The 26,474-nt window shown below is 41.1% G+C and overlaps 1 protein-coding gene across 2 annotated transcripts in view; it reads left to right on the forward strand.

The window, feature by feature from the left end:
- VAT1L (vesicle amine transport 1 like) overlaps nt 1-26,474 on the forward strand; it is a 152,494-nt gene that overhangs the window by 18,679 nt on the left and 107,341 nt on the right. For both annotated transcript variants that reach the window (XM_079759506.1, XM_079759507.1), the window contains exons 2-3: nt 6,303-6,432; nt 10,555-10,770. In XM_079759506.1, the coding sequence (XP_079615632.1) occupies nt 6,303-6,432; nt 10,555-10,770 (346 nt within the window). The remainder of the gene's footprint in view (nt 1-6,302; nt 6,433-10,554; nt 10,771-26,474) is intronic.

Genomic DNA, 26,474 nt, shown 5'->3' on the forward strand with positions numbered 1-26,474 from the left:
CACCTAGAAATTTGTTAGACATGCAGATTCTTGGATCTCACCCTAGACCTAATGAGTCAGGAACTGACGGACCCAGCAATCTGTGTTTTAACAATCCCTTCTGGGAATTCTGATGTGCAATAAAATTTGAGAACCACTGTAATAGAGTTTAAGATTTTTAAAAATGGAAACTCAAAAGCATCCTGAAAGTTGAGAGGATGTTGAGTGTTAGGATAACATAGAGAATAAATGACTAAAGCCCTGAAATTTTGGGAGAGGGGCACTACAAATTTGGCTCAGAGCTTCCTAATAGCCAATGCAAAAAAGAAATATAATCAGAACACTGTACTGGGCCTGTAAGATCCGTACCACCAATCCTTGTGCTGAGATTCAAAGAAAATTCCTCTGCATGAAGAAGCAAATATGTATTACAACAAATGATATGCTTAACAGTATCCCTTTAGTAAGCAAAACAATGAATTTCTGAAGGTTCATTTTTTTGGCCATCGACCTCTTAATTAAATCAATGATGGGGCAAGATTTAATTTCTACTAAGTGTGAGATCAAAATGCTCTATGTCTGCATCAATACAGAAGTAGGCTGCTTGAAGAGGGACATTTTTCTCATACTGTTTCTTTGTCCAATGGTCTGTCAGTGTTTGGATTCCCAAGGTCACTGCTGAAGATACCTACAACCTGAGGAAGGAAGATGGCAAGAGATCTAAAATCCTTTCATTTGAACAACCCCTGCCCTCAGTAGAAGAGTAAAAGACAAGGAGCCCTGTCTATGTCCACTTGTCTCTGCTTTGCTTAACTCCTTTAGGTCAATTTTATCTCAAATTGGAAAGTTAACAAACTACAGCTGAGCTGATCTTCTGTCATCCACTTAGTGGTATCATTTAAGAAATCATTTGTGTCTTCTTTGATATTACTATTGTATCCAAAAGAAATGAACAGATCCCAAACCACAATGTTGGGAGAATACCTAGCAGCCTACCATGGATAATAGAATGACAGCTTAGCAGTCAAAATTCAAGCTTGGAAGTCGTATGAAAAGGGCTTGTTTCCTAGGTCTGGTACCTACTTGCACAAGGTACTTTATCTTCTCTAAGCCTCACCTTTATCTTGCAGAAAAGGGATATTAAAATAGTTCATACCTTAGACCTCACATGTAGCATCACCACCATGAGGGATGATGACTCCAGTAGACTCTAGCAGATGGACTCTACCGGAACACTAGCAGACTCCAGTAAAACACAACATGAAGACAGCTAAGCAACCCTGAGACTTTACAGTGTTGACATTCATCATAATAGATAACAGAAAACATAAGAGGCCAAGACCAGCTTGCCTTACTTTAGCTTCTAGATAGATATTAGTATCCCAAGTTAGTGTCTTTTATGAAGACCACCAAGCATCTCTCCCTCTCTATCTAAACTTTAATTTTGATATTTTAAGCAGAGCCCACGGGATAAAGGACCATCAAGTGACCAGAGTGTGGGAGCTGGGAGGGCTTCAGAGACTCAGCCCAGACCCCACAGCTCACTGGTGGCAGCCCAGGAACTAGCACCCAGGAACCCTACATCTGTTTCCTTTGACCATTTCCTCTTAGTCTTCTTATCTCTGAATATTGAAAGTATTGATTTCAGTAACATTTACTTTACTTATTTGAGATGTCATGGTGTCATGGAATATACAATGAGCAAAGAGTTTGAAGACCTTCATTCAAGTCTCAGTTCTGCCAGTTATAAATTGAGTTATCTTTGACAAGTCAGTTTTCTTATCAGAGTCTCAATGTTCACATCTATTTAATGGGAATAATTATAGCTGCATTTCTTATCTCTCTGGGATTGTTACAAGGTTTAATGAGATGTGTGTGAAAGCACACAGTAATATGCATTATGCTATGCAAATGTAAGAGTGCTATTATTTAATCCTAAATTTCCCTGTATCTTCTATCACATCCCTCATCCTGTAATTTGAGTTTTTCAGGGTCCCTATCTCAAACCTCTGTCTCCATTCCTTCAGGAGACTATGACTCAGTAATAATCCTTTAAGCCTAGCCTTTGACTAAGCTTTAGTCATGGGAGGAAAAAAATAAAAGTCTTAGTAAAATTATACCAATGTTTGAGAGAAATAGGATTACCTAGCAGAAAATTATGTCAAGCACTTTCCAGAATTACTTTTTTTTTTTTTGCAATGATCTTAAATGTTTAAGAGCCATATAAAAATCAGCTAAGTGTAACATCTTAATATCACCCTCTATGTGGATCTGAGTCATCAGGTACACTCATTTGCCAACCCCCCAAAAAATTCCAGGTGAAAATCAAATTATCTTAGAGAATACTGGAAACCATAATTATAAACACGTATAGCTTGATCTGCCCTGTTTGTTTTTTTCTGGTGGGGTGGAAAAGAAAAGTTTTAGATGGACCCAACTTTAGGTCCATGGCTTCTCAATTCACTGTCTGTGTAGCCTTGGGCAAATGGCTTATTATCTCTAAACAATGATACTGGTTTGTCTGAAAACACAATGAGGTCAATGGGTAAGATTTAGGGTTATTGATTGTGGTATTTGCTTTAATGTATATCTTTTGGTTTTATGAGACAGAGACCACACACATAACCAAAACTAAGAGGTTCTATTATGAAGACAGTAACTATAAAAAAACAACTCTTGGAAATCAGAGAGCAGGAGGCACACTGGGACTGGGCGAGATTGGTTCCTCCCATTCTTGGTCACAACAGTGAAAACTGTAAAGCCTGATCCTGGTATAGGCTTTTGGGTTGACTCTACTGCTTTTCATGTTTTTTCTTTTCTTTAATTCTTCTACCTACTGGGTTTTCACTTTGCTTCCCCAAAGCACAAGCCAACTAGGTCTTTCAAGCTCAATTCTATCTTTTGACATGCTTTCTGATAACAAGTTGTTCACTTGCTGCATGGTTCCCAATTCATAGTTTTTGAGCAAACATCCAGTTCCTTTATTTCATGCTAAGGAATGGGTTCCTGCTTAGATTATGGATGGCCACTCCTCCACCATTGGGTCCATCACTAGTATAAGCATCTGTTAAAGAGATAAGCTACAAACATGGTGCCTTGGGCGTGCCTCTTCAGCAAGGACAGTGGGTAAAGTTCCCACAAAGAAGTCATTGTCATGTGTAATGGCTCAGGTTCTAGAATTTGCTTGAATTCTAATCCTGACTTTGACTGTTTCTGAAGATATAAGGAACTTAAACAAGTTCCTTAAGCTTGCTGAGTCTCAGGTCCGTCATCTGAAAAACGGGTATGATAGTTCATATCTCACAGAAGTCTGGTTGAGTTATAAATAACAAAAATAAAGCACTTAGCACAGTTCCTGCCACAAATAAAACCCTCACTAAATGCTCACTATATCCATATCAGAAGGTTGTGTGGGCGGGCACCATGAGAAGGTCTACCTATAGAAAGGTACTCCATTAACAACTGTTCACCTTTCCTTTGTGCTGAGATAAACAACACTGACTCCTTTCCTGTCCCTCAGGATATAACTGCTTCAATTTTTTTTCCTGAAGATGGGTGGCATTCTCCATGACCCTGATGGGATCACTGCATACCCCAGTGAGCAAATGGGATGATACAGGATTTCATAGTCAATTTTAGTCCTTCTCACTGGAATTGGGTAGCTGGCTCTCAGTTTCCCATCACCGTGCCCATTTCATTCTGGATGGAGATTGAAGGCAACCCAATTGAACAGGGTAATGAGTGTCCATGGTGATGCCTTCACCTGGGGGCTGGCATGTTTACCGAACTGTCAAGTAACTTCTTCTGGCATTTCTCCATCAGGGTCTGGGGAAATCATAGATTTTCACACAAAGGAAAAACAGTGTGCTGAGATGGAGTGTTTGATTTGGGACATAGAAATTCCTTTTAAGTGATGCTTTATTTATTTGGTGGTGTTTATTTATTTGATGGGCTATTTCACAGAAATGAAGATTATAGACAGCTGAAGTTTTTCCATTTCAGTTCTGAAACTATTTTTAACCCTTGTTTAATAGAGTCTTCCTAAACTGTATTACATACTTCTGCCTTCTTAACAGAGGTTGCAAATTTCAAGGCTAATGTTTGAGTACTTCCTATGTATGTGGCACCACATTTATGTGATTAACTCTCATTAATTTTCCCCATAAGCCTGTGAGAGAGGTATTAACATAACCTTCATTTTACAGAAGAGGACGTTGAGGCTTAGAGAGGTTAAGTAACTTACCCAAGGTTACAGAGGTAGAAGGTGATGGAGGTGGGATTTGTGCCCAGGACTCCCCAAGCCCTTTAGAAACCGGCCATGTTATTGGAGAACACTTTGGTTAAGAAATGACTCTAAAGGCTATTAACCTTCAAAGTTTGACCTTTGCAAATCCACACACACATTTCAGAAATGTGTCCATTTCTCTGAGCATCCCTTGGCCACTTTTGAGAAGTAGTATGCAAACTGGCAAACACAGATTTTTGAATATTCAAGAATAATCCTTCATTCAGCAGGTGTTACTTGAGTACCCACTATGTTACTGTGCCAGGCATCCTGGAGGCAAAGGAATATGAGGCACACAGCTGCTTTCAAGGAGGACACACACTAGAGGCACTCCAGTGGGACAACATGTGAAACATGCCTACTTTGTGAGCAGGAAACCCTTGAGAAGATGGTGATTTTTGAACGTACCTATCAAGGCAATTGTCCTCCTCATTAATACCTGCTCTCTATCGATCAAACTGATGAGTTAAGACTAGCGGGAATTAGATGCTTCCTTGGCTCCAAAGAGGCCAAGAAAGAAATAGGTGAGCTGTGTTTAAGAGATAGTTCAAGTTATCTTGCTTGGAAAAGAAGCTGTAGTCAGATGTTAATAAGCTTTGGGCCAGACCAAGGAGTTTGGTTTCTATAACCCAACTCTTTCTTAGATGGTGGTTTATAAAACCAGGAAGTCTATTAGAAACACATCTGGCGGAAAAAATACATGTTTAGCGGGATGTGTTTTCTCATTTAGTTAGTAAATGGGTGTTAAATGCAACTCCCAATTGTAGCTCTTAAAAATATATACAGTTTAGACCTAGCTGGTTTGGTTTAGTGGATAGAGTCGCAGACTGCGGACTGAAGAGTCCCGGGTTCAATTCCGGTCAAGGGCACATGCCCAGGTTGTGGGCTCAATCCCCAGTAGTGGGCATGCAGGAGGCAGCTGATTAATGGTTCTCTCTCATCATTGATGTTTCTCTCTCTCTCTCCCTCTCCCTTCCTCTCTGAAATAAATAAAATTACATTAAAAAAATATATATAGTTTAGAGCAGTGGTCAGCAAACCGTGGCTTGCGAGCCACATGCGGCTCTTTGGCCCCTTGAGTGTGGCTCTTCCACAAAATACCACGACCTGGGCGAGTCTATTTTGAAGAAAGGGCGTTAGAAGAAGTTTTAGTTTAAAAAATTTGGCTCTCAAAAGAAATTTCAATCGTTGTACTGTTGATATTTGGCTCTGTTGACTAATGAGTTTGCCGACCACTGGTTTAGAGCATCATTACAATCAATTATACGGTTTTCCAAGGTGATGACTTTGACATACTTTAATGATAATGTTCTTATCTTAAAAGTAATATGTTAATAAAAAATATGGAGTAACTTCTTTCATCCAGAGATACCTAAAGATTTTGAAAGCAGCCCTCCATTATTCCTACATCCAGTGGTCCATCCCTGTGATCTCTCTTCTTCGAGTCACCCTCCTCCATCTGGACATAATGTCGTCTCTTGATGACTCATATTCACCATTATGGGTGCTGTTTATGGCACTGCGCTGATGTCAGTTCGTGTGATAGTTGGAGTGTGACGGTTCTTTTGAGACCTTTTAAATTAGGTCCTTTTTCTCCTACTCTGGCTAATGGCCATTATGTCTGGCTGCTTTCCATGTGTCTTATAACTTCTTCCTAGTGTATTTTCTACCCATGATTAAGTGCTAGAATGGCTAATGACCTGGCTAGTCAATGTGTATTTCTAAAGTAAGAGTAAGCTGGCTCAGAGAGAGCGCAAAGGGACTGTCTTTTGAATTAGAGTGTAAACTCTGCAATGGCTATTTTAACTGCCAGGAAAGCATTACTTGTCTATAGAGATAATTGAGGTTTGCTTTATTGGTGACATTGAGCTAAGTGATGTTACTATTGGGCACCCTCTTCCAGAAAGGAAAAGAGAGAGAGAGGAATGGGGGGAAGGAGTGAGGGAGGGGTAGGGAAGGGAAGAGAAGAAAAGCCATGCCAGTGCTTGCTTTGGGATCTCATTTTGAATTTCTCTCTTTTCACATTTGCTGATCACAGTGGTTTAAACTTCATTGACTTGATGGTGCGACAAGGGAATATCGACAACCCTCCCAAGACTCCTCTGGTGCCAGGCTTTGAGTGCTCGGGGATTGTGGAAGCTCTGGGGGACAGCGTGAAAGGATATGAGGTAACATTCTGACTTTTGACTGAAAGAGTAGTATCAATCTGGAATTCATTGAGATAATGAAAGATTATGCAAAAATGCTTGACACAATCTAAAATGTGCATTATTATTGATGTCTTATTGGTTGGTTTTATTAACAATGTTTATAAATGACAGGACTTTCCAAAGGTCTCAGTACCATCTTGGTGCTCCTGGCAACAGTCTGGTGACCAGAGAAAATCTTGTCATTCCCTCTATTCATACTATACAGTTATTAAATAAGAGTATTTGGCTTTGGTTTAACTAAAGTGTGTATACCCCCCTCCTCCCACCCATAGATCACACTTTCCCATCACTTCTGGCCCAAAAATCAATTACAAAACACAAAAGTTGGGGAGAAATAGCCTCTATGTTTTAATGTTTTGATTCTGTTAACTATCTACTTAACTGATACATTTAAGTAATCATTTATAATCATTATTTCAGACAGTGGGGATGTGGTCTTTTGGGGTGAAATTTTTAAAAAATATATTTGTATTGATTTCAAAGAGGAAGGAATAAGGAGAGAGAGAAACATCAATGATGAGAATCATCGATTGGCTGCCTCCTGCACACCCTACACTGGGGATCGAGCCCATGACCTCCTGGTTGATAGGGTGACACTCAACCACTGAGCCATGCCAGCTGGGTTTGGGGTGAAATTTTAAAGCCACAAGGTAGCGGTACCTGAGAGTGGGACGGAGTAGGCCATGGGTTGATGGATTGGGAGTAGAGCAGTGGATAAAGAGGGTTATTATATCATTCTGACTATTTCCATACATGCTCAAAATTCTCCATAATAAAAAATTTAAACAGTGAAAAGATATAGGACTCTTTCTCCCATTATAATGCAAATAGACTAGAATTTGGTCTATAAAATCTGAAAACTGTGGGCAAATCAATCACACAAAATTGCAGTAGTTTGGAGTCAGGAAAACCAATGGAAATTAGGTACAAGAGCTTTCTCTTATAACTAAGTGCTTCCCCAGAGAGACATGAATGCAGCTAGCATCTGAGAATCCACTATAACCAGAAACACGGGCAAGTTATCTTTTTTTCAGCCTCACCACAGCCCTGTGAAGTAAAGATTGTTACTGTCTCCTTAGAGATGAGATTCAGCAGGGTTTATTAATTTTCTGTGGAGTCCAAAAGGTGGTACATAGTAGTAGAACCTGGATTCGGGTCACCAGAGCCTTTTCACTCCCTCATGATCTTTGCCCTTGCTCCCAACCTGCAAATGCTGCAATGCTAAGTGCAGGAAGAAACATCCTATAAAATGCAATGCCAAGATGCCCTTGGAGTTGACTTGGAGCCTGCTGATCAGTCTCAGTGCATCTGAGCCTCAGTATACTCTGAAAGTATCAATATGCTCCAAGTTCATTATGATAAATGTCTAGAAATATCTTCTCACCCCTCATTCTTTTTGTCCATGGTTTTCAGATAATATAGCAGAGAAGTGTTGAGCAAGAAGTATGTGTGCTTTTTCTTTTCTTGTATATGACTTTGCATTTTCTGTCCCCAGATAAGCAATATAACAGAGGCAGCAGCATCTCTCCCCGAAATTGCTGCATATAAGAAATATTATCTGCTCTTCACTCCTTCACAGGGTCCCAAAGGAAAAGATCATACTACTAACTCTATTAATTCTGAGCATTGGATTAATAACCCATTATTTTAGAATATAACAGCAGGTAGGGATGTTGTTGACTTTGGTGTAGAGGGAGGACTTACTCTGCTTGATTATAAATATTTTCCCTTCTATATATGACCTTTCTTCCGCTAGTTAGCTCTGGCTTGCATATTGTCCAACCTATCCTTCACCCCCACTTCCCTCCAGTGACTTTCAGCGGCACAAATAAAAGACGCCACCTACAGGTTTCCAGTCAGGGGATGATTTGGGAGAAAACCAATACTAAAATTCCTTCTATAATTTTGATTTAAGATTTTCAATCCTGTTAGAGATGGAATTCCATGCAGCAGCACACTAATAGCTCTCCTGGTTGATCGATTGCAACAGAGGCTTGAAAAACTGTAGCCAGAGGCACAGCAGTAAAGGAATAATTCTGTCTCCATCACCCAGGGCTATTTTTTTCTTAACAGAATCAAATAATGAAATGAATTGGATTTTTTTTAAGTTGCCTACCCCTGGTCTCTGGGACTGGGGCTGGTCTGATGGCTTAGCCACTTTTGCCATTTGATAATGAAATGAAAAAGAGGGAGGCAGTCAGCCCTGCTCTGGTGGCTGTGACCCTCACTGTCAAGGTGGTTGAAATACTCTTCATTCCACTCCATGTTGATACTGGAGGCCATTAGCCACTCTGGGGTACTGAGTCTGTTTTGGGTTTTGGATTTTGATGATTCTGTGCAGGAGAGGAAGCCAGTGTTAGACCACAGTGATCCTCTGGCCCAAGTCGTTTCATTTAAGGTGATATTCCCAACATTCGTCATTTAGTCTTTAACATTCTCAGGGATTAAGACATTCATTGCCAGTGGGACAGCCTCTTCTTTCCATCAGTTTCATAATTAGACAGCTACTCCTTCCGTTTCATAAAGTTTACTGGGTCTATATTTAGCTTTTGATCATTAAACAGTGAATTCCATGAGATCAAGAACCATCTGTTCTTTTTAAGTCAACACTGATTGCTCTTTCCTCATTTTACATGCATACTGCCTAGTGCATTGCATGCATATGATGTTATTTAATCTTCATAAGGACCCTTTCCTAATAATATACCCATTTGAGAACTGAGGAAACTGAGGCTTAAAGAGTTAAACTAACATTCCTAGACTTGGTAGGTTCAACTGTTGGACACCCTTATATAACTTTGTCTTTTTGTATCCCTTATCTCAGGTGTAATGAATTATTTTATCTGCAGTCAGCCTGCCTAGATTCAAATCCTGGCTCAGCTGCTCTCTAGCTACATGACCTTGGGCATATACTTTAATCTCTCCTTGCATCAATTTAAATGTCTGAAATCTACAATCATTCATCTGTAATATGGGATTCTTATAACCTATCTCATAGGAGCCTTTTGCAGTTTGTTGAGTAGGGATAGAAGAGAAATACTGAGCTACAAAGAAATTAAAACAGCAGTAGGATCCATTATAAATATATATACGACAACACACATATAGGAAAGCCATTAATTTATTGAGAATTTATTAGGACCACAGCAATTTGAGTATTGCATTTGAAAGTCATAATACAAGCCACTAACATAAATAGCAGAATGGTTCGCTTTAGCTAGCACTCTGCAGCTCCTACAAGCTATTAGTATTGGTTCACTTGTTTGTTTTTTGCTTTAATAATGATAAAGTATGAAAAAAAACTTAGCATACCATCATAACGGCTTTAACGAGATGATTGCTCTTTTTTTTTTTTTTGCATGATAAAACACAGTACTTAGCCATGCCTTTATAGGGGTTTTGAAGATTACGTGAGTTAAAACATGCGATGTTTTTAGGACAATGCCTGCCATATAATATATGTCCAATAAATGGTAGTTGTTCTCACACCCGGTGGCATATTCCTATTTGCCTCTGAGCCTGGTTGCTCTTGTCAAGTCTCCACTTAATTCACATGGCTCTTCTGATGCACCGCATTCCCGTCCACAGTGATGGGTAACCCAGTGCTAACCTTTGATGCAAAGGCCACAATGAACTAGCCTGTCAGAGCATCCATGTGGGTTGGCAGAGAACAAACAAGAGTAGATTTTACTCCTAGCCTTGGCCCATTAACCTTTCTTGTGGTTCAGTTTTTCTCGGCTCCAAAACAGAGAGGTTAGTTAGATGAGTGGTTGAGTTAGTAAAATGACCTGACACTGACATTCCATGGTGTGCAATGTGCTCCACACTGTATATTTATGCTTGAGAAGAGGGGTAAAGAACCTGGCCTCCATGGTCCCTGGGAATATTTTATAGATGGGCTTCAAAGCATCCAAAAATGCCTTGAAATTGGAAGGCAGGTGAGGGGTGCATATTTGAAGGTGGTTGTGTGTTTTTTTTTCTGGGAAGGAATCTATAATTTTCATCATATTATTGAGTATTTGAGAAACCCCTCAAAAAGGTTAGGAAACCTCCACTAACCCTGTGCTTCCCTGTGCCCAGATTGGGGACCGTGTCATGGCGTTTGTCAATTACAACGCCTGGGCAGAGGTGGTCTGCACGCCCATGGAGTTTGTCTACAAGATCCCCGACGACATGAGCTTCTCTGAGGCTGCTGCTTTCCCCATGAACTTCGTCACAGCCTACATGATGCTGTTTGAAGTTGCCAACCTCCGAGAAGGGATGTCTGTGCTCGTGCACTCGGCTGGTGGCGGCGTGGTAAGTTGGCTGCTTGTGAGGCCTCTTCCTCAAGGCCATGATGGTGAAAGTGGAGTGACACCCACGTGACAGTGAGATTCCTATGTGAGCTATTTCCAGGAGTAGGGATGATCTCTGGTGAAGCTCACATGGATGGAAGAGATCGTATAGATCAGGCGTCCTCAAACTACGGCCCGCGGGCCACATGCGGGTGTTTTTGCCGTTTTGTTTTTTTACTTCAAAATAAGATATGTGCAGTGTGCATAGGGATTGGTTCATCGTTTTTTTTAAACTATAGTCCGGCCCTCCAACGGTCTGAGGGGCAGTGAACTGGCCCTCTGTTTATAAAAAGTTTGAGGACCCCTGGTATAGATGATTGTGTTGTGGATAGGGTGAGCCTCAGAGATGGTTTCTCTGGAGTTTGGGAAGGTCCCCAAGATGGCATGTTAGGACTCAGTGGGTCTCAGAGATGGTTACTGTAAGCAGCACTCTCAGTCTTGGTATGATGATGAACTGTTTCTGTCAATCACTGTGAGATACCTCACACGCACGGTCCTGCACTACTATTATTTGAAATGCCAAAATGGTGGATGATTTACTCTTTCAATACATTGCCATGAATTCAAGATTGTTCCTATATTAATGACATCCTTATTCATTTGTGTTCTGATGTATTTTCTTGAGTGGGAGAGAGGGAGACTGAAATTGTACTAGCACAATCGGAATGTCACATAAACCTACTAGTAAGTACACCCGTGAGAGTAGTTGCACGTGCGAATGTCATCTGTCAGGCATGTCTTTGACAAGGGGGAAAATAATTACTGCTCTGGAGTTCAGGGATGACAGAAATTTCTTCCATGGCTTGGATGTGTCTCAGTGACAGCCACTCAGTACATACTGCATGCCTGCCACATGACAAGCCCTGTGTTCCCTTCATGGTCTACTGTGGTTGGAGTAGAACTCCAGTCTTTCTGTGAGAGGTATTACTCATTAATTCAACGAGTATTTGTTGAATACATACTATGTTCTGGACTCAATGGGTTAGAGATTAATAAGAGAAGGTCCTGATATCCTATCTAGTAGGGTTTGAGAGGTTCTCAGTGTTGGAGATTCTGTAGTTTGATGAACTCAGAGATGTGAACTTTTATGCTTGGGTCTAACTTAGAGATATTTTCACTGGAGGTCATGCTAACATTGATTTTTTTTTTTAAATATTGAGTTTCTACCATTACCAAAACCCTACAATGTATAAAGCATTTTTCCTTTCTGAGAAGACAAGTTCACATACAAAATAAAAAACAGGAAGGCAAAGAGATGACACTTGAGGAATGCCTTAAGAGGAATATCTTCAATCACTTTAGCAAATTTGCTAATGGCTTTTGACCATGAATAAAGATATAATAAAAGCTAAACATCCCTTAGAAAAGAAATAGATTTCAGTGCCAGCTAGTGTGCGAACAGCAAGCAAGCCATTTAGAATGCTGGCATTTATGATCTCAGTGTGCTCAGCATACAAAGCGTTGGAGACTTGTTTTCATATTATCAACAGAAGCACCAGTCTTTACAATGATGCTAAACCCAGTTCTCCCGAGAGTCAGTTTCTAAACATTAGCACTGATGATGTTTCCTTTTGTGTTTTTAGATTTTTCATTTAAATGGCCATATTCCTGGAACAAAGAGGCATGTGTCAGGAGCATGTGTCTTACAAAAGAGAAAAAAATTCTGCAAATGAAAGTTTTTACTATGCCATATTCTGGGCTTTACAGACATTACAATATAATAAGAACTAAAATGTGAAACAGATGAAGCCCCTGGGGAAAAGGGACAATAAGGGTAGGAAAATAAGTTGTCACACATAATGTAGGCTATGATGTCCTAAAGCTTTGCTGAAGATGGACAGTAGTCTTGGTACTTAGCTTCTTAATACTGTGTGCAAATAGGGAAAAATGACCAGCAATGTGAATACATAGTATGTATTCAATAGTGTCCACTTGGTGGAAATAACCAGTTATGGTAGAGAATTATAATTAGTACTGGGTTTTGAGAACTGAGGAATATTTCTCAGTGTTTTTTCATAAGAAATATATGCAGAAATGTGATTAACATCCTCAACAAACTGTTACAATAAATGCCATTATTTCCTTGATTTTTTTTTAAAGGTGTATCTCTAGTATAGTCTAGTAGCACCAAAGTAAAGCAAAATATAGTGAAAGAAAGCAAATATCCTGGGGCCAAAAGGAAGCAGTCTGTCTTGATCTTAGGTCAGTTTAAAGGTGTGGTTGGACTGCCCATCTCAGGTGAGTGGGTCTTCTTGAATAGTGTTTCTTCCCCGCAAGATTTGATGGGTGGTGTGAATCACAGTTCAAGGTTACCATTAAAGGAACGACTTCTGGCCAAGTGCACACTTATATATATGAACACTCAACCAAGAGGTGGTGGAGTTGACCCTGTCTTACAAAATCTAAGGAAGCCTAATGAGAACCAAGACCTTTCCACTGCCCCACAGTGGGAAGACCACTGAGTCACCCTCAGGTAGAAATAGCTTCCTTCCAAGCAGTCTCTGCTTTTGTGGTGGAGGATGCTCCCTGGGAGCACTTTTTTTAAAAATATTTTTTTTTATTGAATTCAGAGAAGGGAGAGGGAGAGAGATAGATACAAACATCAATGATGAGAGAGAATCATTGATCACCTGCCTCTTGCACACACCACTCTAAGTATCAGGTTCACAACCCAGGCATGTGCCCTGACTGGGAATCCAACCATGACCTCCTGGTTCATAGGTCAATGCTCAACCACTGAGCCACACCAGCACTTTTAATGTATAATCTGTGTTACCCTGGAGGGGAATGGAGATGCTTCCCATCGCTGTTGGACCAATCTGATAAGTGCAGCCATTGGCTGCATGGTTACTGTGGCAGGCAGGATAATACCCCTCAATCCCCTCATAGACATCCATGTCTAATTCCTGGCACCTGTGAGCATGATACCTTACACGGCAAAAGGAATTTTGCAGATGTGATTAAGGTAAGGACCTTGAGTAGGAGAGATTATTCTGAATTATCCAGATGAGCCCAATGTAATCACAAGCGTCCTTAAAGATTGGAGAGGGAAGGAGGAGGGTCAGAAAGAGGTTTAAAGATGCTACATTGCTAGCTTTGACGATGGATAAAAACCATGAGCCAAGGGATGTGGGCAGCCTTCAGATGCTGGAAGAGACAAGGAAATGGATTCTCCCTCTGGAGCTTTCAGAAGGAACACAGCCCTGCTAACACCTTATTTTGGCCTAGTGAGGCCCATTTTGGACTTCTGATCTCCAGAACTGTACTATAATAAATCTGTGTGTGTGTGTGTGGGGGGGGGGGGGGGGAGAATGGTTTGAGCCACTGAATTTGTGGTCATTTGTTATAATAGCAATAGGAAATTAATGCAGACATTTCTCTGGGCTGCCTTCCATTTCATTGTGGAGAGCCCACAGAGGCCTGAACAAAAGCAAGTAGCAAGTAGCAGAAGTAGGATTCATACCCTAATCTGGCTGATTCCCAAGACTAATTCTCTTTCCATTTTATAACCTAAAATGGTGGGATAACCCAAGTCATTCATTCCTTCATTTATTCATGCATTTAACAAGTATGTGTTCAACTTCTACCCAGTGCTATAGATTTTATTTTATTTATTTTATTTTATACTGTGAATGAGGATTTTCATATTTTTCTTAATTGAATTTGTGGGGGATACATTGGTTAATAAAATTATATAGGTTTCAAGTGTACAATTCTATAATACATCATCTGTGTATTGTATTGTGTGTCCACCACCCAGAGTCTAATCTTTCGTCACCATTTGTCTCCTGTTTACCCTCTTCTACCTGCCCCAAACCCCTTACCCTCTGGTAATTATCCTACTGTTATCTGTATCTATAAGTTGTTGTTTTTTGCTTAATCCATTCACCTATTTTATCCAGCCCCCAGCTGTCGGTCTGTTCTCTGTTTGCTAGTTTATGTTATAAGTGAAATCATATGGTATTTGTCTTTCTCTGACTGGCTTATTTCACTTAGCATAATATCTCCTAGGTCCATCCATGTTGTCCTGAAAGGTAAGATTTACTTCTTTTTTATAGCTGCATAATATTCCACTGTGTAAATGTACCATAGCTCTTTTATCTACTCACTAGAGGCCTGTGGGGATCGGGTGAAACCGGCAGTCTGACATCCCCCGAGGAGTCCCGGAGTGCGAGAGGGCACTCTGCAAAGTTTCTGTCGCTCAGCAGCTCCCCGCGTTGAGCGTCTCCTCTCTGGTGGTCCTCGTACATCATAGCTACCAGCCAGTCGGCCAGTTGTATAGGTTTTTATATATATAGATGTACTGATGGGTACTTGGGCTGCTTCCAAATCTTGGCTATTGTAAATAGGGCTGCAATGAACATAGGGGTGCACATATTCTTTCAAATCAGTGTTTTGGGTTTCTTTGGATATATTCCCAAAAGTGGAATTGCTGGATCATAAGGCAGTTCCATTTTTTATTTTTTGAGGAAACTCCATACTATTTCCACAGTGGCTGCACCAATCTGCATTCCCACCAACAATGCATGAGGGTTCCCTTTCTCCACATCCTCACCAACACTTGTTTGTTGATTTATTGATGATAGCCATCTGACAGATATGCGGTGATACCTCATTGTGGTTTTAATTTGCATTTCTCTGATGATTAATGAGGTTGAGCATCTCTTCATATGTCTATTGACCATCTGCATGTCCTCTTTGGAGAAGTGTCTATTCAGGTTCTTTGCCCATTTTTTAAATTTGATTGGTGTTTGTTTGTTTGATGTTGAGTTGAGTTCTTTATAAGTTTTGGATATTAACCTTTTATCAAATGTATCATTGGCGGATATGTTCTCCCATTTAGTGGATTGTCTTTTCATTTTGTTGATAGTTTCCTTTGGGGTATAAAACCTTTTTAGTTTGATGTAGTCCCATTTGTTGATTTTTTTTCTTTTATTTCCTTTGCCCAGGGAGATAAATCAGAAAAAATTTTTTTGCTACAAGAAATGTCTGAGTAACTATAGACATTTCAAGGAGCCAAAATATTGTGGCCTGGGCACATGTTTCCTAACTTGGTGTCGAAGAGGTGACAAGAAGATTAAACCTAATTAGAATAAAGTTTCCTAAATTGACCTAATAGTATGTGTGCAGTTCTAATGTCACCAAGATTTCTTTTTTATTTTTATCAAAGTCTGGGATGGAGAATTTGCAAACAGAATATGACAAATGCCAGTTTTAAGCTATAATTTTGAAGGAAACTTTAATATAGAATAGGAATATAATTTCATCCAGAGCATGTTACTTTCTCAATGGAATTGCCCAAGTGTCTATACATCTTTGAAGACACTCTTTTCCTCTGACAACAGCACAACTAGACAGTCTGAGAGGGTAATGCCTCTATTCAAATGGTTGAAATGGGTTTATAATCTCTTAAAGGAAAAAATAACAAAATAAGCAACCAAGTGGAGCTCATGTTAAGAATTTCAAGATGAGGGTTTTGTTGCTAATTCCATTTCACAAGCTACTATGACTTTGAGTCTCTTGATTGGTGATGTGCTCCATTTTTGGAGAGTAACATTACTGTTACTAAGTGGTTAACTGCACTTGTGTGTGACATTTGATGCTTTCCAGTTTTTAGAGTCCTTTTATCTTTTCCTCATCTCCTCTGAACAGAGAGAGTACCAGCCTGATCTGGGCCACAGATCTTGGGAAGGAAAGCAGAACTTAATTTTCAGACAGAGTTAAGTAGCTACTGCTCAATTATTAAATTCTATTCATTATGGATGGGGCATCTCCCAGTGTCATTCAAATCACTTCAAAGGAGAAACCACAGAAGGAGGAGCGGAATCTATAGAGCAGGCGCCATGAGGCTCCCTGATCTCATCTATGGGCCCGTGAGCAGATGGCCCTCCCTGAATGACTGATTAACCATACATTGTCTTAATCTTAAACTGGGAGAGCCTGGGTGAGTAGGAATACTCAGTGTGTTGGAGGATTGGGACATATTGGCTAGTCATTCAATTTCAGCAGAAAGACATGACCGTCAGCAAAATCACTATAGGAGAATATTTTGTTGAGACAAAACCATCCTTGATCATGGAAGGCACCAAGCTATCCAGCTACCCAAGCTAGCCACCCAAGAATTGTAGTTAGCTCTTCTCCAACATGTTACAAGTTCCCAAATCCTATGATTCATTTATTTATTCTTTCACTCATTCAACATATATGGAGTGAAGGTCTACTCCATTCAGGACATTGAATTATACACTAGGTATTCAAGAGAATATGACCGATTTTCTTCCATTGAGAAGCTTGATAAATCAAACGTGGGCATATAAATCAAATGACCATGTGAATAACTGCAAGTGCTATAAAGGGAGATACAAGCTGATCTCAGTGCTTATAATAGGAACCTGAACTGGGATAGAGGTGGGGGATGAAATCAGGGAAGGCTTCCCTAAGGACGTGGCATTTGTACATCAATCTGAGGCTTATAAGCAGGTAAATTGGACAAGAGTGGAGGAGGGGCGTGGGCATTCATAAGAACTGGAGATGGGAGCCAGGCAGGCTTTCATGTAAATAATTCCAGGTAATAGGGTATTTCTTATATCTTCCTACCTCTCCCTGTGCCATCAACCATTGTTTTACTTTTGGCCCCAGCATCTCTCATCCAGATTACTGCTGCATACATTTAACTGGCCTCCTGCCTGCAATTTCCTGTCTAAATCAGCCCTTTACTCACAGCCAAAGTTTTTTTCCCAACACACCAATCTGCTCTGGTCATTCCCTGCTTATAATCAACAGAGACCCCCACTGTTGTCAGGATAAAGTTCTCCTTGCTTCTTGGCACAAATGGCCCTCATCATCTGGTCTCTCTCTTTCTCTCTCCTTCCATGGGGGGTGTGGCTGAGCTGGATATCCACCAAGCTCTGTGTTCTCCTGTAGATAGAGTTGCTGCTGGTAAGTGGCTGCCCAGCCAGGGGCTGTATTTTTAAGTACCTTCCCCACCTTTGCCCCTCCATCTAGCTGGGACTATGCATCTGTACTTGTGCCAAGGAGGTGAGGGCAGGGCCATGTGATATGTAGCACTTCTAGGCCTGTCCCTTCTTATGAGAGTCTCTGTGCTCTTTCTCTTCCGTTTCCTGGCAGATGTTAAAGATGGCAGAGCCTGCACCCTCCCAGGAACCTCAATAACTACACTTTCATCCCTTGTCCTGTCCCTGCCCCATTGCCATTTAGACTTAATGTGAGAAAGAAGAAGAAAGAAACTCCTATTATTTAAACTACTGACATTCCACGGGTTACTTGTTATAGCAGCTAGCATTCCCCTTACTCCACACACAGAGCATATGGCTTTTCCACCTCTCCAGGCCGCACCTTCCTTCACCCTCTGCTCTCCTAAGAGTAATGGTGGAGTCAGGGGTCCTGAAGTCAGGTAGTCTGTGTCCAAAGCCCACCTCCCTCGGCAAGCTACTGAACTTCTCAGTTTCCTCATTCATATAATGGGAAGAATAACAATACATTCATTCCTCAGAGGGTTTCTATGCATGTTCAATGAGCTTATGCTCAGGAAGCACTTCACATTAGGACCAGGTATAAAGTAACTGTTAGCTGTTACCATTATTGTTATTAATTATTGATTTATTCGTCTTATTCTCTTCTCCAACCTGTATGTCCCTCCATCAGAGCAACTGGTCTTGTTCATTTTGTGCCTGTTTCCTAGCACATAATAAATGCACTAAACATTTGTGAATCAACAAGCGTTGCAAGTCATTTTTCCTATGCTCTAGAAAAGTTATCTGCGGAGCTAATGGGAGCCTTGTTATTGCATTAATCCCAGAAGAAGAAACACATTCCAGAGTGGTCTTGCAAGTTTCCATCTATTAGGCAGTGTTTGGTGCCCTTGATCATGCCATCCCACATTCTGAATATTCTTCCCAGATTTTTTTTTTTTTTACCATATCTGATTGCATTATTAGCTGAATGAGGTCCCCTCTTCATGGCCCCTGTGGCTGCCCCAGTCAGCATCCCCTCCATCATCCCATGTCCAGCTATGCTCAGTCTGTATCCTTCAGCACCCCAACTAGCATTTGCACAAATGAGATCTCAGAGCAGAAAGGAAACAAAGATGGACACCAGCTTGTGTCAAACTAGTTCGTGGCAGTGAAGAGATCAGATGATGAGTTCTAGAGTGACGCTCCGTGGGTTTAATCTCTCCTCCACCCTCAGATTCAATTTCCTCCTCTGTAAAGTGGGATGGTATTAGTGCCAGCCTTCGACGGTACTTATGAACTTGGAGCATGCTTAGCATATGGTAAACACCCAGTGAAATTTAGCTATTGTAATTTTCCAGGTTAATGAAGAGGTTCAGTGTTGTTTTTAAGGCTATAGTGTTAATGGGTAGGAGGGTCATATTTGAACCTAAATATCTAGTGCCAGGAAGTCCTGATCCAGTGTCCTTAGCACTAAACCACAGCAGTGGCTTCAGAAACATCTGCACTGCTCTCATTCTTTCACTTGTCCCATCCTGTGCCTCTGGATAAGGGGGACTTCACTATAGCAAGACCTCGTGGTCCCAGGGGCCTGCAACAATAGGAAACAGAACCTCTGAAAGTTTAAAGAAAACCAAGTGGCTCTATCTTACCCTTTGTGAATAATCATAGGGATGATGATTAATTGTATCTCAACATCTACAGGAAGGGCCGTGGTCTGGGGACTCGCTGGAATGGATAAAACTCTCATTCTCTAACTGATGACCCCAAGGAACACATCCTCACCTTCCTAAATGTCAGAGATGCTTCAGAGACAAGTCATAAAGCCAGGGCCCACTTCCCTGCTTCTGGAACCTCTGATGCTCGTGACCAGTGGACTTCCACCTGAAATGTGGACTTCTCACAAGTCAGGTGAAGGTTAAGACAAACTATATCTAAAAACACTTCTTCCAAGCTATCTATGCCTGCTTTTTTTTTTTTCTAGATGCTTTTAACTCTTTTAGAGTCAATCATGACTGGGTCAAAGAAACAGTCTTTATCATAAACATTAAAAAGGTTAAATTTGACTTCTGAGACAAGATTCATTGATTCAATATTAGTTGAATTAGTAGATCAGTTCACAAGGGGATAAGAGCTAAAATAGATTGAGTCCAGTAATTTCCATGTCTGTCTACGAGGTAAATGCTATTGTATCCTCATTTCAGTGGAGGAAACTGAGTTACAGAGGGGTTAAGTAACTTGCTCCAGGTCACACAATGATGAAGAGGAAGAGCTGGTATGTGAACTCTTTGAATACAGAGCCCATGTTTTTAAGTACAGGGCTGTGCTGACAGGTAGGCAGTGCTGAAAGCAGTCCGGCTTCTACTTAGAGTGAGCTGGAATAGATTCCACTCCAATGGCTTTGTTAATGGGCTTTCTTCCCCAGTACTGAGGACAACCAGGGGTTTCCCCAGAGCTGAGGAATCCTTGGGAGGAGGGGAGGAACTTCCATTGATACAGCCAACTTCTTGAAGAGTTGATCAGATTAAGTCCTGGGGTTGCCCTTGATTCTAACTATCCAGCTGAAATTAAGCCCCAGGCTGCCATGTCCATGAAGGCAGGGATGGTGTGATCTCATTATCCCTGTATCCTGAGCACTGAGCCTAGTGCCCAGCACACTGATGTTACTTGAAATACATTTGTAGAGGAAATGAAGGAAGAAAGAGAAAGGGGAACGAAAGGGGCCAAAAAGGCAGCAGGTAAGTTATGGAGACAGCATAGAACTTAAGGGCCTAGATTCTGGAAACCCAAAGTTAGTTTTCATCTTACGTCCTCTGGTTTCCAGGCGAGAGAGCTGGAACAAGTATTTTAATTTCCTTGGGCCTTGTTTCCTCATCTATGAAAGGTATAATACCCAGCTCATAGTTTTTATATGAGGATTATGTAATCAGCTTAGCCTACTATCTGGCACAAAGCAAACTCATATGTCAGCTGCTATTATTACTATTGTTATCATTATCTGATTAGAAAATAGTATTCAATAGTTCTCTGGCATTTGTAGCCAGAATCAAAAGAGCACCAAATAGGACAGGCAGCTGGTTGTTGAAACTTTGGAGCAAGGTGCAGATAAAGTCAATTTCCGCTCCCTCTGTGCATCTTCCCTGACAGCCGGCTGCTCTTTGTTCTCATGTATTAGCGAGAACAAGCCGCTTTCCAAACATCACTTTCTTCAAACACATAAGACATAATTAGGCTTTTAAGGAAAATTTAACTCCATCATTTCAGTCCTTGGACATGCGCCAAGAACTCTAAGCACAAGGACTAGTCTTTGCTGAGTTTATATGACCCTGCGGACCCATAACTTCCCCAGCCACATACCCGAAAGGCCACAGTTGCTTTTCAGAATATTATTGCCCTTATTAAGATGAAAAATCAGTTCAGCGGGAGAAGATGAGATGCATAGCAAGAAGCAGCCTAGTCTGTTCTCATGGGCACCCACCAGGGTATGGGGTATCCTGGCCCCCAGGCTGGCCACTGCTCACTCTGATTGTGTCCATCCTACAGCTTCACCATGAAACACGCAACAGTATCTCTTGTGATGTTGTCACTTTACCTCCTAGATCAAGCATGTCAAACTCAAAGGCCAACAGGGGCCAAATAAACAAGGTTTAAGTTTACTAGTATGTGGGCTGCAAAAAAACAAAAGCTTCAATTTTCATAGAAACGTAGGTTTATTTCGATAGAGGCTTGCTGAATACAAAGGGATGAAATAAATGAGTAATCGTTAATATAAAATAATAGAACATTTTAATAAAAACTAATATTTTTCCTTGAACATTAACTTACCAGACACTGAATAACTGCACAAATTAATAAGGGTAACACAAATAAACCTATTTTTCTTGTCCTCCAAAAGCGAAATATTTCCTGTTGCACATACCAAACAAGTCAGTATAAGACTAATGATGTGGCAATCAGCTGCTAAAATATTCACTGCTAGTATTAGTGGAGAAAAATGATGCACTTGCGCATAAGGCACATAAGGGAAAAGAATGCAACATGATTATAGTAATCAGTCATTAGCAAACTTTGTAGTTAGTTATTAATAATTATGTATAACAGGATATTGTAAAAATTAAGTTACAAAATTTTTATTAAAATGTTTCTTACATACCATTATATTGGCTAGGCTGCAAAAAATATTTGTTGTGGGCCACATGCTACCAGTGGCCTGTGAGTATGACATGCTTGTCCTAGATGAAAACTTCCCTATCTATTACTCTCTCACTAGCACACCCCACCCCCATAACCCTTTGCACCACCGTGATCCCCTTGTTTAAATTTTTAGAGAATCAGAGAAATAGTTAACAACAGTTGTTAAGCATTCAGTCTTTGGAGGAGATTTCCTGGATTTGAATCCTGATTTCTATGACATTACTTAGTTGTGCTTTAATTTCCTCATGTTTAATATACACTGAGTGGCCAGATTATGACCTCTGAACGCATAATAATCTGGCCACTCAGTTTATGTCCTATATAATAAAAGGCAAATTGTCCCCTCGACCAGGAGTTCGACCAGCAGGCAGGCCAGCTAACCGCCCATGTCCCCTCCCCCTGGCCAGGCTGGCCGGACCCCACCCATGCACGAATTCATGCGCTGGGCCTCTAATATATATGTATATACACTCAGTGGCCAGATTATTATGCATTCAGAGAGCATAATAATCTGGCCACTCAGTGTAGTTATTATACTTAGTTCATAGTACTGGGAATCTGGAATGAATCAATATGTGTAAAACATTTAAACAAGGCTTGAACATAATAAGTACTCAATAAATGTTGTCTAATATAACTGTAGTGGGTGCTGCGATGTGCCATCCAGAACCCCCTTCAGGACTCGGTCACTCATTTCCCCTGGCTGCCAGTACAGTACAGTTAGCTACTGATGACTCACCGCTGTACCCCTCTCTACGGGAAGAGAGCTGCCTCACTCAAGGGGCAGTCCGCATCTAATCATTGCTGGATGGAGGACTGCAAAAGCCCAGTTCCCTTCCTCAATGAGACAACTTTGGAGATCTTTGTGGAACTGACTAAAGCATCTCTTGCAACCATCACAGCTCAGTCTCTCTCCGTCCAATCTTCCTTCCTTCCCTCACTCGTTTGCAGATGCTATTCCCAAGAGTACTCCCCAGTGCAATCTCCATTCAGAGTCCTTTTCCAGGGGTCCTGGACTACAACAATTATTGTGATGACCATGTGGATTATCCAGAATCATATCTACTGTACAGCCCAAGCAAGCCTGCTTGCCTACCTGGTCCACTGGTTGAATTCCCCAAAGATGGCCCTCATTTAGACCTTGCTCCTCAGCCTTATGCTTACCTAGTTCAGAAAGTTTATCTTCTTTCTGAGAATTCTCCCTGCTATCTGCTGAGTGACCAGAAGAGGCTAATAATGCTAATGGGTTGAATAAGTGGGTCGACAAGGGAGCTGGAGAATACTTGTTTCTAGCTAAACCATTTGCATGTCTCCTGGTATTAATAAACCCAGAATGTGTGCTAGCCAAAATGACTTCACAACATGGCCCTCGGTGTTAGCCCCCTATGGTGGGATTTGATGGAGTAAGAAGCAAAGTTATTTTGGGCTCAGCTTAAAGAGGAGAAGCTCAAATAAACGATTAAAGGTGTATTTCTCTTTACTTGGGCAAATTACTTAATCTCTCAGCTCACCAGTTTCCTCATTTTATAATGAGGATTAAAATGTTAATATGAGTGTTCAGTGAGTTAATTCATATAGAGCAGTGGTTTCCAAAGTGTGGTCCCTGGGCCATCAGCATCACCTAGAACTTGTTAGAAATGCATGTTCTTTGTCCCCATCCTAGACCTACCATGGAATCTGAAATTATCTGGTACTATGGAATCTGAAACTCTGGGGTGGAGCTAACAATCTGTTTTAACAATCCAACTAGAAGACCCCAATGCATGTTCAAGTTTGAAAGCCGAAGATACAGAGAGCTTGGAACAGAGCCTGACACTCAGAAGTTCACCAGGAATTAGGTGCCACTGTCATTGTGTGATGGTACTTTGTAATGCACATTAAATGCAAACTTAAGGAATACCTTTGTATTCATTTTCATCTTCTGTATTTGTATATACTCGTTTATGCTTACTATGGCATAGAAATTTAGAGTCTTGGAATTCAGACCAACCTGCATCTGCATTCCAGATTCAACAATTTACTTGATCCTAACCAAGTTGCTTTTTTTTAAAAAAAAATTACTTTTCAATTACAGTTCACATTCAATATTATCTTGTATTAGTTTCAGGTGTACAGCATAGTGTTTAGACAGTCATATACTTTACAAAGCGATATCCTGATCTTTCAAGTTGTTTCACCTCTCTACGTCTTAATTTCCTTGTGTGTAAAATTGGCACAATAGCACCGCCCTTCTATGGTGGTTGTTCAGCTAAAAAGATAATGGAGACAATCCTTAAGGCAATGCCAATTCCGACTGAGCATGCAGTAAATGGTGCCTGTATGTCCAAATCATACCCTGCCTTGGAGGTAATAGGTAATGGAATAATGACCTTGTACACATTTTAATGTTTGCAAATGTTTGCAACCCAGGTTATTGTGTGGGGAGGAGGGTGAGCAGGGAAATCTTTGTAAAATGGCACCTGTATGTGTCACACTGGAATGAATGGTTATTTCAAAATCTCTCAACACCAAACCTGTGCTTTTCTGATGTCCAGCTTCTCTGGCTGCTCCCCCAGCTGGTAAAAGGGCTGACTTTTTGCTGGAGCATGAAGTTAGTAGTTAGAAAGTGTCAGTAACACACTTTACGGTAAAATGCCAAGAAAGCCCCTAAGGAGTATTTGGACACGAAGGCTGCTATTTATCCTCCTTGGTTTAATTTTTTATTTTGTGTCCATAAAAATCTGTCTGGCATTCATGACCATGTTCCTCAGCCTGCAGCAGGCATTCAGGTTTGCATGCCAGGTTGTTGACTCAGTTGGTAGTAGAGTGCAGTGGTTAGGGCTTTGGATGTGGCAGATGTGGGCTCAAACCCTGACCCTCATTCTCATTTGTAAAATGAGAAAACGAATTTAACATCTATCAAGTAGTCAGCGCAGGGTCTGGCACATAATACCTACTTAGCTATTTCTAATTCTCTTGGAAATGATATTATTAGACTATCCAGCATGGATTTAAGGAGGCATAATTCAAATTATACAAACATGCTTGTTTTTGCACTATTTTTTCTCCTGTTCATCTTCAGGTTTAATTGGGGTCACAAAAACTCCAGTCGCAAACCTGAAGCAAGCTACATAGATTTAAAAGTTAATCATTAGCCCAGCCATTTTGGCTCAGTGGTTGAACATCAACCTATGAACCAGGAGGTCACAGTTCGATTCCCAGTCAGGGCATACGCCCGGGTTGTGGGCTCAGTCCCTGGTGTGGGGAATGCTAGAGGCAGCCAATCAATGATTATCTCTCATCAGTGATGTTTTATTTCTTTCTCCCTCTCTCTTCCTCTCTGAAATCAATAAAAACACATGAAAAAAAAAGTTAACCATTAAATCAAAGGCCCTCCTCTACAAACGTAATGTGTTTCTCATGCGTATTGCTAAATGCTCTTATACAACTCTGATGTTGGGCAGGCATGCACATTTGTACTTCCTCCTTGCCGACCCATTGCACATGGCAAAATGTCAGAGCCGCTGACCCAGCTTGGAGCAGTGGAGGGATGATCCTCTCTCATAGATGTCTAGGCCATACTGAGGCTGAGTCAGGTGTACCGGAGGGGAAAGTCCTGTCACACTGCCTGCCGGCCTGTCTCCTGTCTCCAGGTCTCCTTGCCTTTAAGACCTGGGGCTCCATTGTTCTCACAGGAGAAAGGGAGGCAGGAGGAGTTCCTGGGTGATTGCTAGAGCCTGGAGGCTGGTTCCTTGGGAGGGCCATTGTCCTGAGCTCAGCATGGGGATGGGATGTGGTGTCAAAATAAGAGTTTCAGCTAAGGCAAGGACAAGCCTGGACCCCACTTTTTCTGAAAGCCATGGTGGTGCCCAAGACTGTATCCATCAGGGGAAGCTTCCAAGGACTTTCAAAACCAGGCTGGCCACTCTTTTCTAAGGGAAAACATTGAAAACTCTTTTTGGGGCCAAATGAACCCTATATGCCATGGGGAAAGACAGGATGGGCCAGCTGAAATAGAGCCATATCTCTGGGTGTCCACTCCATGCTGATACTGCGCTGGGCCCCGGCAGACAAGGCTTGGAGGAGACAGTCCTTGCATCCGGAGGACCCCATGGTCTCTGGAGGAGAGTGTGGAATCTGCTCTAATTGAAGCAATAGAATACTCTGGAAAAAAGTAATTAATTCTTCATGGGGGAGGGATGATATGTCAATAGAATTGTTAAAGATAAATGGGAGTTTTCTAAGTTGCCAATAAAAATGGCACAAAGGCTGGAGGAAAGCATGGAGCTCAGATGTCAGGTAGGTGGTGACACGGGACAAGGGCAGGCAGGGATAAACCACCAGAGCCCTGACCCACCTCGAGTGCTGGCTTCACAAGACTCTTCCCTCCCTGTCTCCTAGCTCCCAGTTATTAATTTCATTTATAACTCTGGACAGATGTATTGATCGATGGATCAGTGCCAAGATACTATGCAGGAGCAATTTTTAAAAAAATTCAAATCGTCAATTTTCCAAATTCTAT

Source organism: Cnephaeus nilssonii, assembly GCF_951640355.1.
Source record: "Cnephaeus nilssonii genome assembly, chromosome: 20".
In the NCBI taxonomy this organism is placed as follows: Eukaryota; Metazoa; Chordata; class Mammalia; order Chiroptera; family Vespertilionidae; genus Cnephaeus; species Cnephaeus nilssonii.